The 19591-nt window shown below is 39.6% G+C and overlaps 1 protein-coding gene across 1 annotated transcript; it reads left to right on the top strand.

Annotated features, from left to right (window-relative positions):
* The first annotated feature begins 14467 nt into the window (after positions 1 to 14467).
* LOC148015897 (pentatricopeptide repeat-containing protein At2g33680-like) lies at positions 14468 to 19102 on the top strand. Its single transcript, XM_087663948.1, has one exon. It carries the CDS (start codon positions 14753 to 14755, stop codon positions 17366 to 17368), a length of 2616 nt encoding a protein of 871 aa, XP_087520074.1. The 5' UTR covers positions 14468 to 14752; the 3' UTR covers positions 17369 to 19102.
* Positions 19103 to 19591: the final 489 nt, after the last annotated feature.

The following is a 19591-nucleotide window of genomic DNA, read 5'->3' on the forward strand; positions in this document are numbered from 1 at the left end:
ATAAAGTAGTGTTATTTGCAATCAATAGCACAATCATTGGATATACTAAAAATTTTAAGAGTCAAAATGCCTTACCTTATGCAACAATAAACTATAGAATCTAACAATTGAATATACTTTTTAACTAGCATGGACTTGTCCTCAAGAGATATACTAAGATAGTCCCCTTCCTCAAAAGTGCAAAAAACATTGACATCCATTTTTCCATACACCTCAACCATCCTCTTATAATTAACAAGGCCAAGCACATCGATTTTTCTCTTTTAACTAACAGGGCCAAGCATATCGATTTTTCTCTTGCAAACATCATCGTCAGTTTCTATGACCTCTTGCATTTTTTTCTGGGATGTGATCCTTGTAGGGTATAGATATATCACATCCTCAATCTTTGGCCCTTTCACCTTCCTGGACAATTTTGGGGGAATGTTAAGGATCTCAAATGCTTTTTTATCAATAGTGGGCAAGGATCTCAAGATCTTGTCGAACATGTACCCGATTCTACTGACCATACTAAAATCTTTGTTCATCAAGGTGATCCTATGAGCATGAGCAGCAACAATGTAAGCATCAAAGACTTCAATTGCCTCTTGAAGACAAAGAATCTTTGCACATTGCCATTTCTTTTGTAGGCTAGTTTTAATTGACACTCTTGATAATCTATCAAAATTATCCTTGGCAACTTTGATAAAAGTTATCTTTGGAATGACATGTTGTGTAGCTCTTTGGCCTTCCTTATCTCACTAAAACACTTCTGCATATAGTTAAACCTAGACCTTCTCTTTCTCCTTGGCTTGGAAGGCTCACTTCATTGATGTGTCAGTTGATCAAGTGCTCTACAAGAGATTGGAACCTTGGTAATTGTAGGAGAGGACTATCCAGTATGATCATAATGTTGGTCATTAACCATATGGACCTTGCATTAGGTAGGCAGAGAAGACGTGGTCTCTACACTTCATTTCTTTGATTTCATAGTAGGAGATTAGGAAAAACCAAGTGTAGGAGTGATCTCAAAAGGGACAACAGCTTGTGGAACCTCTGATTGCCTTGCCTCTTGTTCACTATCCTTGCTCTCTATATAAACTTTACTTGCTATCTGCTTTGTCCTTGCCATCACTGCCTGATAGAAAATGACAAGAAGATCAATAAAAAACTATTAGTTGGAGGTATTGTCCTTACGATGCGGAGAGGATAAGTTGATACAACATGAGAGTATCAATGAAGCCAAATCTCCACAGGGTCCTATTTGTGTCATATCATGGAGCAGCTGATACGATGCAAGTGTGGCAAAGCATAATCTCAGCACGATCCTTTTCGCTCTATATCATGGAGAAACTAATATGGCACAAGAGTAGCAAAGTGAAATCTCCATAGGGGTCCTCCTATCTCTCTATCGTGGAGGAGCAAATAGACACGCGTAAAGGATAACCCCCCTATTTGTGTCATTTTGTAATGTCCTATTTTTTTGTCAGAGATTACACCTATCCAAAAATTTTAAAATTTTCTAAAAATATCTTAGGCTTTGAAAAAATTTTAAAATGTCTTTAAGAATTTATTTTTAAAACTACTTTGCTTGAAAATATCTCCATGGGGGTCCTCCTCACTCCGTATCGTGGAGAAGCAAATAGGTGCACGTAAGGACAACCCCCTATTTGCATCATTTTGTAATGTCCTATTTTTTGTGAGGCCTTACACCTATCCAAAAAAAAGTAAAAATTTCTATAAATATCTTAAAATTTTAAAAAATAAAAAATTATAAAGAATTTTTTGAGCTGCTTTGCTATTTTAAAACTATTTTTAAAATATCTTAGGCTTTGTTAGGAAGAGATCTTAAGAGATTACTAAGGATATGATAGCATAAGTAGTATCATCCCATGACATCAATCCACCATTTAGGTATTGAAATCAGATAGTGCTATTAAGAATTGAAATCGAGGATATTGAAACCCGATATTGCTATTAAGAATCACAGTTGAGGGTATGATGAGAAAAAGACTCCCAAGAGTTAATATTAAGTAAAAAGTAGTATCCTTCATATTCTCTGAAGCATCCTGCACACATGAAATCCTCTTAGTCCTAAAGTTAATATGATACACAATATCATTAATACTTTTATCTATTACTAGGTTAATTTTTTTATATTTTAATATACTAAAAATTAAATAATAAACATTTAAAAAAGGAGGAGGTTTACCAGTAGTAGCAAGATTGTTTGAATTAATATTTTTGTCTCCCTGAAATCAAAGCACTTCCTTTCTTCTAATTATAATAGATTAACCTTGTCTTATCCATTAGTGCTTGATGAAAAGTTGATATTATAACACTGTATAATGAAGATATATTTTATTTTCAAGTGACAAGATCAAGGTAAAAATTTTCACTTTTTATTCTATTAGCTTGAGGTTCATCCTTAGTATATCTATCCCTACCAATTTGTATCAACACCATGAGACTCTTTTAACCATTTTCTTCTGAATCAAATTGAAGAGATGAAAGAAAAAGCTTGGATTTGGTTGAAAAAAAATCTTACAAAATGGATGACTTAGGGAACGAAGTAAAGATGTGGCTTGGATGTCCCAACCTAGTTGGGTTTGCTGAAAACGAACAAGCTGATCTCGTTTCAGGTCCATGGAGAACCATATCTCTATAGCTTAGTCCACAAGTAAGTGGCATTGGTCCTCTATATAGAGACTCTTTTGATTGTTGATCACCTTTTCAAGATTTTGTGAAAGAAAATAAAGGAAGACTAATGTAGACTATTGGTAAGAACCGGACGTGATTTTGGTGAGAAATTTTATGACAAAGTATAATTTGCTTTAAGAACTAAGAAATAAAGAGAAGAGAAAAGAATGATGGTTCAAATGAATGTAGATGAAAAAAATTATTCTTTTGGTGAAAAATATGATAATAGAATATTTAACCATTCAAAAAGAAAGAATAATGGTCGAAAAGTGACCCCTGACATGAGTTAACATCATAAGGCATTTAATGGGTTGACCTCTTAAATGAATAATATATTCTCTAATTAATCATATGTGAATGGCCAAATTTGGAGGGTTCATTCTTTTTAAAACCTCAACTAATTAGTAACTTAATCATTATCTTTAAAATACCATTTTTTAAATGTTTTTGGTCCTAATGTGAATTTGGTTGCCCAAGACTACAAGTGGCATGTGTGTCCCTCAATCTAGGCCCCCTAGTCCATCTCCACAAAATGGTGAGCCAACCAAGAACGAGACACCGATCGACTCAAAAAGCACCAAACCCATTGAACCTCAACGAGTCTATCGACCAAAACCACAACCAACTACCCCTAGACCAACTCAACCTGACACTCCCAATGTCCCAACTACTCTATAAGCAAGAAGCAGTGCATCACATGAGCCCTAAGACCCAACCCATTGCACAAGTAGCCAATAAACACCCTACTAACCAATCCATGAAGCAGGCATCAATTCCTAAGTTATGTAGTCTAGCCAAAACCCAACCTCTTGCAGGCCTTAAACCCTCCTATGAGTGTAGATCTATCCTTGCCTTGGCCTCAGACATAGCCACGAACACAAGGGACAACCTGATCACTTGAATCTGACACTTGGATGCTAATCTACACCACATTTGCTAAAAGCTATAAGCGGTTGGATTTAGATCTCCTCGACAAGATATTAGCAACAGAAGTACACTCTTTGCCATGAATTTGGGAGGAATATGAGTGGCCAAAGCCTTGATTGACAACGAGATCTCTCAAGAGCAAGCTCACAAACAACAGTTGATCGTATCCTACAGCAAGAGCAAAGTCTCTGCAACAAGCCTAGATCTTAAAAAGCTAAAAAAGCTAGCTAATCACTCTTCTTTTCTATGTAACTGGTACACTCCATCTCCAATGGGAACAAGAGGGCTGCTAAATTATGACCAATGCCGAGCTGAGATGGGCAATCAAAACTTCCGAGTACAATCCAACCTATGTGGCTCCTACCTCATTCAAAGTGTTGGCCATCAATCGCAATCGACCATTAGAGGACCACCTCATCACCCCTATTTCGATTGCATCATCCTAACTTAGGAAGAACTACACAATCACTAGCATGATAAAGTTTGGTGACTTCCTAACTGATGGCCTGACTTACATTACGCAAAATAGGCATTAGGCCTCAAAATATGAATAGTTACATCCACTTAGAATATAACCCATAGTTCTATGCTTGGCTCATGAAGAAATAAAGCACCACAAGCAAGTGCTTCATGCCCCTAACCCTTTATCCTCTAATCCTAGGAAGGATTTTCATCATTCCCAAGGTGAGGGGGTAAGATGGAAAAGAAAACATAACATGACTTGAACTTTACAACTTCAAACTAAATTCCAAAAGCAAAAAATAATGAATAAAGCGAAATTGTACTTGAAGAAAATCTTTCATGGAATTTGTACTTGGAATGTGTGGATTGTTTGAAGTATAAAAGTTTCCATTCCTTTACTGGAACATCGCACCATTCCATAATGTTCGATCTTAAAACTTTTTCCTTTTTTGCAAAAAGTACTCTCAATAGAACTAATTGTAAGTTTTTGTGCCATAACAAGAACTCGATATGGCAGGCAAACTCCCGTTCTTAGAGGAAGAGCATAACAAGTACCAATTGGCCACTGGAACGCAAGTCTACAACTAGCTAAAGTACCATAGCATCAACAATTTGGGAGAGTTGGTGAATAAGGAAGGAGGTGAGACAAATAGTTGACCAATGCAATCTCCACAAATACGTAGAGAAGATTGGCCAGAAAATCAACCATGGCAGATGTACACAGTTGTTAAGAACTTTTGACGCAAGAAAGAACATTGACACAGTGACCATCAAGCAACAAGGCAAAACCTCTAGAAGGGTGGAAGTTGCCCTTAATCCAAAAATTGTGGAGAATGCACTGGGATTAGCAAAGAAGTTGAAGAAGAAGCCAAAGAGGGATGTGTACACGATATTGGGGATGAACAAAAAGAAGTTTTATAGTAATGATGGAATTAACGTAGCTGATATTCTGAACCCCACCATTCAAGTGTATGCTAAAATGGACACCCTTTTTTCAACCCAGAGATGTAATGCTTTCATGAACAGAATAGCCATACCATTGCTAGAGAGTCTTACAGCCAACACTTGGGGCGAGGTAAATTGGAACATCTACATTCGAAAGACAATATAGGCATTGACAAAGGTACTAGCCACCACATCACCAAGGGTGGAAAAAGGTAAGTCTCTAGATACCACACTAGAGTCCGAGAGGAAAAAACCTACCTCCAAGGCTTTGGATGTAGGCTTTTGAGGAGTATTAAATGTCATCATTCAGGAAGCTCTAGGGAAGGCAAAAAGAGAAGTAGCAAAGGAGACCTTGGAGCCATCACTAATCCAAGAGGAGCACCGCTCTCCCACCCCAACAAGCTGAACCATCTCACTTTCAGTAGGGGAACAGGGAAGACAAAGTCCACAAGGAATAGCAAGACAACATGGAGAGAGTTGCTAATGAAAAGGAGAATGACCAACCATCTCAATAACAAGAAGACTAGAGCAAGAGGACAATCAATGGGTAGCAAGGCTCAAAGTTGTCAAGCCAAGGGAGAGAAAAAAGATCACTCTCAAAATCCCCATAAGAAGAACTCGATCCAGCTCCAAGGAAAACAGAGAGTTGCAAAGGGTGGAGGAGAAATTGAAGAGATTAGAAGAAGAGCCTTGGAAGAGGTAAGAAGAGAAGGAAGAATGACTAAGGCAATAGGAGGAGGAGGAGATTTTCCTGGCCATTCGAAGATTCATGGAGTAGCCCTTCCGATCTCAAGAATCAGCACTAATGAGCCCAACATGGGAGGATGTGCCCGCACAAGTGCAATAGTTGAAGAAGTGGGATCAATAATGGTTCTGGAAGGCAAGGGTAAAGTCCCGCTCCACCCAAACCCACCTATCATAGCCACACCAACAATCACCCCAACAACACTGGAACAACTAAAAAGAAGACTAGAGCTAACAAGGAGAGTGCTGCAACATGGACTCCATGCCACGGCACCCAAGCCGCTATACCAGCTTTTGGGAGTAGAAGAGCAACATGCTCACCTAAATATCAAGTGCGTCTGATGGCCTCATTTGACTGGCTTCATGCCTAACCCCCTAGCTCTCCTTGTCCCCCCACTTCACACTTAGGGCACATCAAGGGTAGGATATACCTGTCTCCCTAAGTCACACCCACATCACCTCCCCTTGTACACAAACTAGGTTCTCAAGTGTGGGACAACACCACGGGCTTGCCTAAGTTCTGTGTGGCTAAGATTTTCCTTTTTCCTCCTTGCCTTATGTCTTTTTAATTTTCTTTGCACGGGGGTTAACATTACCCCCTCCTAGCCGAGTGCTAGTCCCATGGCAGTTGTTGGTGAGGACTCATGTGGCTGGAGGGTTGCCATGTGGGTCAATGATGGAGCTTTGTGAAGATTGGTTGTGAAGGCACAATGTAAATAGGAAGAGAATAGAAAAAGAGGACCTATGCTAAAATGGCCGGTCATGTAAAAAAGGGAATGGGTGTCCAAAGGGGATTAGGGCTTGTATAAAAGGAAAAAAGTGAATGAAGAAGCTCATTCTTGTGTGTGGCCAAAACTAGCTCTTTTCTTCTCTTTTTCTTCTTCTTCTTGCTTGTGCTTGTGCTTGAGAGAGGAAGAGTGAGGGAGTGAGTGTGGAGGGTGAGGGACCATGGTGGAGATCTCCATCTTCTCCTCACTTTTTCTTCTTCTTTTCTCTTCTCTTCTCTTCTCTTGGCTTGTCTCATAGACATGGCAATGAAGCTTGGAGCTTGAGGATTGAGCTTGCTTAGGCTTACACCTTGGATCATGGAGCTACCGGAGTGTTTGAGGGAGGCAACTCGATCAAGCATGGAGGTAAGCTTACTACACTTGTAGGTGTGGTAATGCACATGGCTATGTGAGAGGTAGCCATTGCACTTGGCTTGAAATGCTTGAAGCAATAAGCGGTCCGTGGATCTTGGCAGTTGAGCGAGAGCTCCCACACATGGCCATCGACTAGTCTAAAAATATCCAAGACATATCAAATCTATTGATGGAGCATGTGTGAGTGATGAAGGTACTCAAAAAACTCCTCCATGACCTAGAGATCAAGATCCAACACTGAGATAACGTGTTCTAGGTCAAAGACCTTTGAGAGAACCTTGAAGATCTCATCACATTGGCTAGCAAACTTTGAGAATGCCGCAAAAAACATATTCTAGGTTGAAGAACTTTGATAACACCTCACAGATTTCATAATACTGACTAGCAAACCGCATATAGTGGATCCACTCATCAAAGTATGTATGAGCATCCATTACAATATGTAGGAGGGATATATTAAATATGCAAAGATAAAGAGAGAGTTTGTGAAATGAAACAATAAAATAAAAGGAAACTAGTTCCATCTTAAAAACCCTAAGTTTTAAACCATTTGAAGACTAATCGCATATAATGTTTACTCATGTTTTTAACTAACGTCTTTATAAATTTAACACACATGTATAAATGTACTAGCATGGCACTTGTCTACTATATTAGCTAATATCTAAAGGGAACACATACACACACACACACTCTCTCTCTCTCTCTCTCATGGGGAGAGATTGTACCCAGTTAGTCTTTTGCTTCATGTTGTGTAAGTCTTATATCTTGTTTTTTGTGTAAAAGTAGAGTTCTTTTGTTCTTGGGGACCTTCCGACGCTCACTACGCGTGCATACAATATCCGATCTGTGCACCAGTCACAGATACAATAGATCTATCTACCTCTCTTGGCTTCTGACCAAGATCAAGTTGTCCCTACCCATTCTGTTGAAATTGGTCCTTCAACTTCTCGAAGGCTTGTACATTCTGACTATATTGGATATGCTTATGGGGTACCTCTCTCTAATCTGTTTACAAAACTGGCTGATCAAGCATTGCATGAATTTTTAGATCAAATGTATTCGACTGATTGGTATGATGATGAAGCTAAGCTGAGCTGTAGGAACTCCTTCTTCAAGCTCAACAACAGAAGAAAGATGCTCTACTTAGAGCAATGCCCCTTAAGGTGGATCCCAAAAGAGCTGACATGGATGATGTTAGCCGCTATTAACAACAAAATGGATTCCAAAATTATGGGTGAGTCCATGGAATTCACAGCTATAGAAAGCTTGCCTGCATGGTACTATATAGATGCCAATGCATACAATCATCACATCTACAGTATTTCCTCCTCGGATGAAGATGGTGATAGTATCATAGATGATGATGTGGTGGATGATTCCTTCCAATCCATCAATCCCCATCGAGGAAATCATAATGAAGCCCTTAATGCTCACACTTCATCCTCCAAATCTTCTAAGGACTCAGATGAAAAGCCTGAGAAACTCAATGTTCCAAAGAAAGTTGGAAACTTTCTTACTTGGTCAATATATGATAAGAAACCTAAGCAAATTATTTAATCTACATGATGTACATTGGACAAGCCTAATGCTAATCGTGTGGATGTGCTCAATGCCATGACACATGGATTTGTTGGTGGTTTAAGATAGTGGTGGATGTCTATACATCCCTAGATAAAACAGGCCATTGCTCAACAACCGGATCCAGTTTGTTTATTCTTTGAGTTATTACTTGGTGAACTCGTTGGGAACAAGTTAGATGAAGTTGCAGAGGCCCATGAGGCTTTATTTAAAGCAAAATTATGTGACCCAAGGCAATATAAGGATTATCTTATTTACATGCATGATTTATTGTATGAAGGCATGGGTGCACATGATGCCTCTATGAAAGAACATCTTGTGTGTTCTTTCCCAAGAGCCTATCCCTTTCTTTTGCAAACAAAAGATGCAATAGAAGAAAAGACACTTCAATGATAGTGTAGGTCAAATTATCTAGACCATTAAGCAAACTATCAAAGAAGTGTGCCACAAAAAAAAACTCATTACTTTTCAACAAAAATTCCCCTCATAGGTATGCAAACATAGTAAGAAATTCTATAAAGATTTTGGTTGTGATGATAAATGCAATTGTTCCCCATGGAACAACTCTTCTTAGAAATCCTCTTCAAGAGCTCCCTTTAGATCTCATCACAGATCTTCCAGATGACATCAACATCAATGTCGGAATAGATATTTTAATTAGTCCAGATTTGAGTCAAATGATCAAGCCAAATACAACAAGTATAAAAGCTCTCGGTCTCACAAAAACAAAAAGGTTTTGAAATGCTATATATATGGAAGCAAAAATCACTCGGCCAACAAATGTCCATAAAAGGACAAAGACAATACCAAAGCAACCAAGAAGGATGATAAACCCAAAGTGACCAATTTGCACCATTATTTGTCAAACTCTTCTAATGCTTCTACTTCTTCCAATTCTTCCTCAAGCTACTCTAAGGATTCCTATGACTCTGTTTACTGATATTGAATCCTCTTATGATGACACTGAATCTTCCCTATCGGATGATTCTAGTAGTGCTTCATGCCATGAATGGCATAACTCTATTTCCTCTAATGATGATTTGACTTCAAATGATGAACAAGAAACCACTCCAACAAGTCCTAAACATTCGGATGAATCTATCTCACAGATGCAGACAATTAATGCTCATCATATGTCATCCTTTTCCTCCAAAGGAAAAGAAAAATTATTTTATGCTCCTTCAACATCTAAAGTCCACAAATCTGAAAGACATGAGCACCACAAAGATTCTTCATTTGATGAAGAAAAAACACACAATGCTTCTTTCTCTTCAAAAATGGAAACTTCTTCTTCGAAAAACAAGAAGAAACAAAAGGAAAAATTAAAAGTTGAATTATTCTCCAATCCACATGACTTCCCAAGACATGGGACTCTCAACAAAGATACTCTCAAGAAGGTTAATCTATTCATTCCTCACAAATTGGAAAAGATACATAACCCCAGGATTGTGCAACAATTTATTGATGAACTTACAAAGACCACTACTTCTACTTCTGGTGAAATCACTAAAATGGTGAATGCGTTTCAAGCAATACAGGTACAACTCCAATCTTTGTGTAAAAGTTTTAAAAAGTCAGTTAGAGCACAAAAACATATTGCTCAAGCCACAACTGAGATATTGAGAGAACTCACAACTTCTTCTCCTTCAAAAGTAAATCCCATCAACCCTATTTGAGTGACTTCTTCTAAACATTTTGTGTATGCTCATATTCTGAACCAACTTGAAGGTGGTGGACCTATCCCTATTGTAAGTGTTAGACTCCACTCATTTGGTAAATTCCAATTTTACCTTGATGCCCTCATTGATATTGGTTCAAGCTTGACACTCGCTCCCTATGAATTGTTTGATCCATCTCTCATCCAAGAGAGTAGCCCTATCACTATGGAACTATCAAACAACAAGCGACTAACTTTGACTAAAATAGTCAAAGCATTTATCTATTTGGGTGAAATTAAGCTCCCTATTGAGATTCAGCTCATGCGCCATATGCGCTATGATCTTTTAATTAGGACTGACATTCTTCAACATCTCACTCCCTATACCTTGTGGAAAGATCATATTGCGTTTTCCTATGAGGATCAAACACCTCATGTTCCTCTTTTGGAAAAATTTGGTCGTTATATTTATTCTCTTACTCCCTCTACTCCAAAACAAAAAATACAACAGACTAAACCTTGGCTTCAACAGGAGATGGTGAAATATCAAAAAGAGATTCAAGAGATAACCGCTAAGCTACGCCAATTCATGCGTGATGACCCTTTAGTGTTTTAAGAGAAGCGACAAGGCTATGCTATTGGACTCCCACTCAAAGAGAATGTTGTTCCCTCTAAAGGTGTTCATAAAGGTATGAAAGGAGGAAGATTTGGCTCTTTGCCAAACTAAAATTGAAGACCTCCTCAAAAAGAAATTGATTGAACCAACCACTTCGAAATGGGCATGCCAAGAATTTTATGTAAGCAAACATTCTGAACAAAAAAGAGGTAAAAAAAGACTAGTAATTAACTACAAGCCTTTGAACAAATATCTCATCGGAATGGACATCTAATTCCTCTCAAGGACCTCTTAATCAAGAGGATTAAAAAGCCAAAGTGTTTAGTAAGTTTGATCTAAAATCTGGCTTCTGGCAACTACCTATTAAGCCTATTGATTAGTACAAGTACCACATGGTCATTACCAATGGGCTTTTCTTCCCTTTGGTATTAAGATTGCTCGAAGGTTAGATAGATATGGTGTTTTCAAAGTTCCCATTTTGCTTAATAGTGTATATAGATGATATCTTAGTGTCTTCCGAAACAATAAAGGAACGCTTAGATCATCTCACTCAGTTCATGCTCGTTGTTGAACAAGCTGGCATGGTGCTCTCCCCTACAATTTTTTTTTTTTAAACAAAGGTTGAGTTTTTAGGTTAGAATATCCATCATGGAATGGTAGAACTCCAAGAACATGTATTTAAAAATATTTTAAGTTTTCCCGATCAACTCTAGAATGTAAAAATGCTTCAATAGCTCTTAGGATGCTTGAATTGGATAAATTCCTCTACACCCAACCTAGCTTTATATACTCAAGATCTCTACCCATTGCTGTGAAAAAACCACTTTATTTGGAAAGACCTACATACTACTATTGTGCAGCAGATCAAGGCTATTATCCAACAATTGCCACCTCTCCATTTACCCTCTGGACATCCCTTGGTAATTTACACTGACGCCTCTAATCTTGGTTGGGGTGCTATCCTCTGTGAACATACTTCTCCATCAACTCCACCAACCCAAATTCAACACCTATAAATTTGCCGCTATGCATCAAGAGTCCTCTCATCTACCCAAAAGAATGATTCATCATATCAAAGAGAAATCTTAGCCATCATGAAAGCTATCAAAGCCTTCTATCTCTTTGTGGAGTTCGAATCTTTCATTGTCTGCACAGATGTATAGCACGTGCAGGGATACTTGACAAAAAAGGCACCTACAGAAATCAGGAATAAAAGACTTCTTCGGTGGTCACTCTTCTTTTATGAGTTGGACATCCACTTTGAACATGTACTTGGAAAAGATAATGTCCTTGCGAACTTATTGTCCCACTCTCATCCACCTTGATGCCTGCCACTTTACTCTGTATTTTATTGTACTGTATATTGTAGACTGTAGACTATAGCCACTATCTTGTGTCGGCCCCACTGCCTTTTTTTTTCCCGATGTGCATGCATTGGTCCTGTACAATCCTATACAAAAGAAAAATTTGATACCCACTCAACGCAAGTGGAAGCCAGCTCATACCGCACTTTGCAATCTCTATAAATATGGGCTTGGGGAAAGTCCTCAACTCGTTGTTCTACACATTGTGAGTCTTTGGCATTCAACAATCTACAAAATAGAAAACATCCTTTCTCCACTCTCAAGCACTTCTCTGTGTTCCTTTGTCTTCTTCCTATTTGTCTGTGTTTCTTCCGTTGTTCTGTATAGCTATGCTACGCGACTCTAAAACTATGGTACATGTGTGTGTGTGTGTGTGTGTGTGTGTGTGTGTGTGTGTGTGTGTGTGTGTGTGTGTGTGTGTGTGTGTGTGTGTGTGTGTGTGTGTGTGTGTGTGTGTGTGTGTGTGTGTGTGTGTGTGTGTGTGTGTGTGTGAACCTAAAATGTACAATTGCAAGGAGAAGAATTTGAAGAGATAAGCAAAATGTTCAAAAATATGAATACTCTTAGTATAAAGCTTCAATAGCAATGAAGATTCACCTAAATGGAGAAGGAAAGGTATATATTGCTCAATTTTCCAATTAAACTAAGTTTTTGAGACAAAAAAGGGAAATTTTTGAAAAATTATCAAAAAACAAGGAATGATATGAGGATAAAGATCCTCAAAATTTGTGCACGATTCATTCCCCCCCCTTTTTTTTAACATGTAACTATCCTTTTTAAATCAAAAACCCAAAATTTGGCGAGAGGATTCACCTCCATAGATGTTAACATCTTGCTATCTTATTGCACAATCCAAAAGGTGCTTCTTTGAAGTATGATATTTTGAAGGGCCCATTCTTGAGTACATTCTTTTCCTAATGCTCTCTATCATCACAAATTCTAAACTCCCATCCTTTCTCTCTCTTAGGATTAAGTAAATAGTGGATTCTATGCAACAAGAAGAGGTTCCTTTCCTCCTAATCTTCTTTTGATTTTAATGATTATGGACATGTATATGGATGTCTTCCAGCTGGTCTATGATGTTGCTTTTTGCAGAGGTGGCATGCTACAAGACTGTTAAATCATAAAATCAAGATTTGTAGTACTAACTAACACCATTAAGAAAGGAGATATCAATAAAAGCAAAATGGTATAACACCCCCTAAGAGCAAACTAGTTTAACATGCAAAAGGCATTCAGATTAGACAAACAAGTGGTCAGCTTATAGAGAGATGGTACAAATAGTATTGAACTCCATTTCATCCATTGTTACATTCTAACATAGTAAGGCATGTGCTTTGGCTTCCTACATCTATATCAATATTCTTGCTACCTTTTACAAAGCTAATAGATTTTGCATTCAATTGATGTAAGTAAAGCAATGCCAACTTGCAAAACAAAGACTCTAATGTGCCTCGATGTGTCTTTCTCCTGCTCACGCAATAGCCTTTGTTGTTTCTCAACTTGTCATGCATAAAGGCCAATTACATTAGAATTAAAATGAGGCCAAGCAATGATGAGGTGGCCTAGCATATTAGAATCAAAAGCTCACCTCTCAAGCAACTCAAAGTAGCAAACACAGAGAGAAATGTGTTGTTTATATCAATGAGTGTTTGAAATACATGCTCACACAATATCATTCAATGTTTCTCAAATTATCATGCATAGAGACCAATCACATTAGAATCAAATGAGAAAATCAAAATGAGACCAAGCAACAATGAGGCAACCTAGCCAATTAGCTCACCTCTCAAGCAACTCATAGAAGCAAACACATAGAGAGAAATGTGTTGTTTATGTAAGCAAGCCTAGAAACACGTGTGGATGTGAAGGTGCACTGTGCATGGACTTTCATTATTGGACGTCTACATTTGTGGTGGCTTTTAGTGGATGCGTATATTTCCATTTGGATGCGGAAAATTCTCTCCCTCTCTTTACTATTCAATTTGCTAAAAACGTGAGGGCTTTTTTGTCAACTTGCCAACTCTCTTGTAGCCTTTACTTTCTCTCCCATTCAATTGTCAATAAAAGTAGTTATTTTCTCTTCCTTCCTTTACTATTCAACCTCTCACAAGGTGAGCCTATTTTTAGTCACTTGGGTGACTCTCCTTCAGCCTTCACTTTGTCTCCCATTCAACTCTGAGTAAATGTCACTACTTTTTGTGAGCTAGTAGTTTGTGACCTATACTACTCTCTTTCATATTTGCACACAGCAAACTCATTGACTCAGGATTTGGCACCAATTTTTTTAAAATATAAAAGAACACCTTCTTTGGTGTCATTGAGTCTTTTATTCTCGGAGGTATTGTAAGTCCGGCCTTCATTGGATGTAAGCTTGCCGGCGCTCTCATACGGGGGGGGGTCTTGGGTTGCACCTAAGATTAGAGAAGATTCGAGATTAGCGATTTATGGATAAACGTCAACGCCTACTTAGCTCAGAGGGCCATCTTTTGCATGTCGAAATTTGATCGAACCAAATTCTAAGTCAGATAAACCCTGTAAGAAAAGGTTGGAAGGAGGAGGAGGATGAGACAGGAGAGCTCGGTCATTACAGGGTCTTGTTGGGACAAGAACTTGCCTGTTAGGGCTTCAGATCATGGGAACTGCCAAGCCTGTCGATCTTCCTGCGTATGAGAGTGCTGGTGTGCCTTGTGTTGCGTGCCCCTCAGCACAGACCAGCCCCAAACCCTCAGAGTGCAAACTGACGCAGGGGTCCCTGCCAACCAATGGCCCTTCCCCGGCCGGAACAGAGCTCAGAAGAAGTCCAGTTAAACATTTCCGGCGATCCACACACAAAAAGAAAGAACGGGAGGAGGAGGAGGATGAACAGTTCTTTGAAGAGCGAAGGAAAAAGACGAGGACGGAGAAGGGGGATTCCGACAATTCACATGAGGAAGAGCAGGAGGGCAAGGATTACGTTTGGGTTTCGTATCGCCATAGGCAACACAGAAAGCAACCTGATACACACACTCTAGTGGCCTTATTGAAGACCTGTGCCGAGCAAAAGGACCTGCACAGAGGTAGTAATCTGCATGCTTACATCGCCAAAATGGGGCTGCTGGAAGAAGAAACTTTCATCGGCAACACCCTTGTCAGCATGTACGCCAAATGTGGTTCCCTTGCAAAAGCGCAGGAAGTTTGTGACCTGCTCCCAATACGGAGTATAGTCTCATGGAATGCACTAATTGCAGGTTATGCCCAGCATAGGCATGGGGAGCAAGCGTTGAAGTGTTTTGAGCGCATGCAACTGGAGGGCCTTTCCCCAGATACAGTCACCTTTGTTTGCATTTTGAAAGCTTGTGCTAGTGTAGGAGCTGCAGACAAGGGCCAAATAATACATGCAGAGATCCTCAAGGATGGGTCACTGGAAAACCAAATTATTGTTGGCAATGCATTGGTTGATATGTACGTCAAATGTGGTCTTCTTGCAAGAGCACAAGAAGTGTGTGACAGGCTCCCATGTCGGAATGTCGTTACATGGAGTGCACTAATTGGAGGATATGCTCATCACTGTCACTGCACGGAAGCACTTGAATGTTTTGAACAGATGAAATTGGAGGGCCTATCCCCTAATGCAGTTACTTTTTCTTGTATATTGAAAGCTTGCGGCAGTGTAGGAGCCATAAACAAAGGCCAAGAAATACATGCAGAAATAGTCAGAGAGAAGTTGCTGGAAAAAGATTTAATGGTTGGCAATGCGTTGGTAGATATGTATGTGAAGAGTGGCTTGCTTGAGAAAGCAGCAGAAGTGTGTCAGGAGCTTCCTGTACGGGATGTGGTCTCATGGACTATACTTATTGCAGGATATGCCCGACATGGGCATGGCAAGCAGGCACTTGAATGTTTTGACAGGATGAAAAATGAGGGTCTCTCACCGAACACAGTCATCTATAGTTGCATCTTGAAAGCCTGTGGTAGTATAAGAGCAGCAGACAAGGGCAAAGAAGTACATGCTGAGATCGTCAGAGATGGACTGCTTGAAAAAGATGTTGTTGTGGGCACTGCACTTGTGGATATGTATGCCAAATGTGGCTTGCTTGCAAAAGCACAAGAAGTGTTTGACAAGCTCCCAGTCCAGAATGTGGTCTCTTGGAGTGCATTAATCACAGGATATAGCCAACTTGGCAATGGTGAAAAAGCAATTATGTGTTTTGAACAAATGCTTCTCATGGGGCTCTCTCCAGATGCTGTGACCTTTGTTTGTATCTTGAAAGCCATTGGGAGGGTAGGAGCCGCCAGTAAAGGTGAAAAAATGCATGCCTTGATTGTTAAAGAGGGGTTGCTGGAAAAAGAAATTGTTATTGGCAATGCATTGGTAGATATGTATGCCAAGTGTGGCTTGGTTGCAAAAGCAAAAGAAGTGTGCGAAAAGCTTCCGGTACGTGATGTGGTCTCATGGAGTGCCCTTATAGCAGGGTATGCCCAACATGGGCATGCAGAGCAAGCACTCGACTGTCTTGAGCAGATGCGACATGAGCACCTCTCTCCAGATGTTGTCACTTTTGCAAGCCTCTTGAAAGCCTGTGGAAGCATAGGAGCCATAGATAAGGGCCAAAAAATACATGCTGAGATTGTGAAGTATGGCTTGTTGGAAAAAGATAGTATTATTCGCAATACATTGGTAGATATGTATGTCAAATGTGGCCTGCTTGCAAAAGCACAAGTAGCCTTTGACAAGCTTCCAGTTCGTGATGTAGTCTCGTGGAATGTGCTTATTGAAGGGCTTGCCCTGGTTGGAGAGGTTGAGCTTGTTTTCTGTACATTCAACAAAATGAGCCTAGAAGGCATAAAGCCAGACCTTGTCACATTCACCAGTTTACTGAATGTATGCAGTCATTCAGGTCTGCTGGAGAAGGGTCAGATGTATTTTGAGACCATAAGCTCAAGGTATGGCCTTGCTCCAACTTTAGAGCATCACACTTGTATGATTGATCTCTTTGCCCGTGCAGGGCACCTAGAGAAGGCATTGGAAATGATGAAGGAGATGCCGTTTTCTGCTGATCTAGCAATGTGGCATAGTGTGTTAGGTGCTTGCCACAAATGGGGAAATATGAAGGTTGGAAAGCTGGCCTTCAAACTTGCAGTGCAGTTGGATAATAATGATCCAGCAGCATATGTGTGTATGAGTAATATGTATGCTGTCGCTGGCAAGCAAGATGATATGAAAACTGTTGAAGCTCTGACATTGGACAAACAAACACGGAAAGTCTGAACACTATGAATCATGCCATAAATTTCACACCAAGGCTATGGATAAGTCTGCATTTGGTTTCATGGAGCATTTCTGATGATGGATCACCCATCTCCTTTTGATATCCTATGAAAAGTTGGCACTCAAAGGGACATCCAAGCACTAATTGGCTTTGCTCTCTTGAACTATGCATTTAATAGGATTTTGATGTTCAGTGTTGCAGCAAATCACATTATTTTTATCTATCCACAGGATACCATCGAAAGCAAAAGAACAGTATTAGTGAGCATAGAGAAACACGTCAAACATGGAAAGCATATCCATATGGAAGACAAGATAAAGAAGAACGAAATCTGTTACCATGCAGTATGACAAGATACAAGCCATCACTGTTTGTAAAGAGGAAGCAACAATGGTAGCCTCCCATCCATGCCAAAGGCAGTGTGAAAGCAAAAGACAAAGATCAGTGAACACAGAGACAACAGAGCAACATGAAAAAATGAAGGGAACTCAAGTTTCAAAAGAATGGAATCCTCTGCCATACATTCATGACAAGATACAAGCCATCATTCTAGGAAAGAAGAAGCAACAATAGTAGCCTCCCATCCATTTATGATAAGATACAAGCCATCATTGTAGTAAAGAAGAAGCAACAACAATAGCCTCCTATCCATGCCAAGGACTAATGGCTCTCATCCAAGGTCTCACAAGGAGATGCAGTGTATAAGTGTGGAGCCTGGGTCTTGTATATAGAGGCAAAACTTCAGTGAGCACACTGGACAAAGTCCAAGTGGTGTGAACATATATGAGGTACCCAAATAACCTCTTGACACCCTCTTTCAGCTAATAGTTGATTACTTACGAGGAAGATATTCACCATGGACACTCTATTGGCACAGACTCCATTTGATATATTGTTGGTAAGGTGCATTATGAATCCAAATGTCAATGAAGTGTTGTGCAACCCATATGCCAAAGAGAGGTAGAGGTTGATCAAGTCACTGCACACCAAAGTCACACAAACCACTGACAAGCTTACGTGTAACATTTGTAGATTCCTCACATGAGTATCAACATTACAACAATATATGAACTTGGAATGCCATCCTAGGATTCGAATCTTCATTTTTTTTTGTTGGAGAAAGGCTTGAAATTTGAAAGATGCCTCAGAGGGTGTATCCAAGGTTTGAACTCACACCCCCACATGTACACACCCACATGCTCAAACCACTCGAGCTACAATCCCATTGGCATGCAGACTCGATTGCAGTGGAGGTTTATCACACTTCCCAAATGTAAATGCTGAGACCTTTTCATTGCTAAGACCATATTCTCAAGTAGAAATGTTGTAAGAGTAGCAGTTGTAAAATGTCCTCTCATTGTGATAGAGTAGAAACATGCCTCCAAATCTCATAGACTTCCCCCCTTGTGTAGAGATTAAGTAGAGATGCAATCCAAAATACTGCTAAAAGGTATCCAGTACCTCTCCCAAGACCACATAATGGGCCTATAGGGAACTAAGAAAGAAGCCAAATGGGGGTGTTGCCATACGTGTGATTGTCAACACTCTCTCTTTCCACTCTGAACGAAAGCATCAGAAGATGAACTGCTATGTTTTAACACAACTAGTCCTCTCAAGCCACAGTTGATTCGCTAAGGAGAGGAAAGGATGCAAAAAACTTGTGATCGTAAACAGTACGTGAGGGCCTATGATTGCCTACCACCTCATAGATGTCCTCCATGTTAGATGAATTGTATGTAGCATAGAATCCTCTCGGAGATGATGGAAATAGGAGGTTGGTAGAATTACATAACGGTAACACCCTCAAAAGTTGTGTAGCACAAGCAAGCACGAAAACAGTCAACCAAAGCTCACGAGTAAGATTAGATGCTAAATGAAGGATCCGATGATAATGTCGATAGAGCAATGACATTGAAACACATATGATATACCAAGGTGTAAGTCCAAACCACAAAGAGGATAACATGCTTTGAGAAGGCATGATGATCCTAAATACTAATCCAACCACCGAGAACACATGGGAATGCGGGCTAGGCCGAATATGCCTCTTAGCAAGTACATGCAAATGCTAGGAAAGAACAAACACATGCAAATCCTTAGCACAAAATGCATGCGAGCGCAAAGCACCAAGGGATGACTACATTACAACATGAACCAAAAGGCTTACATGGGCACCCACCCCACTAGTGGTACTCACACCAACATATGATTCATGCGCGTTG

The sequence above is a fragment of the Lygodium microphyllum genome, chromosome 23, assembly GCF_053477565.2.
Source record: "Lygodium microphyllum isolate KBCC chromosome 23, Lygodium_microphyllum_v1.1.10, whole genome shotgun sequence".
Lineage (NCBI taxonomy): Eukaryota > Viridiplantae > Streptophyta > Polypodiopsida > Schizaeales > Lygodiaceae > Lygodium > Lygodium microphyllum.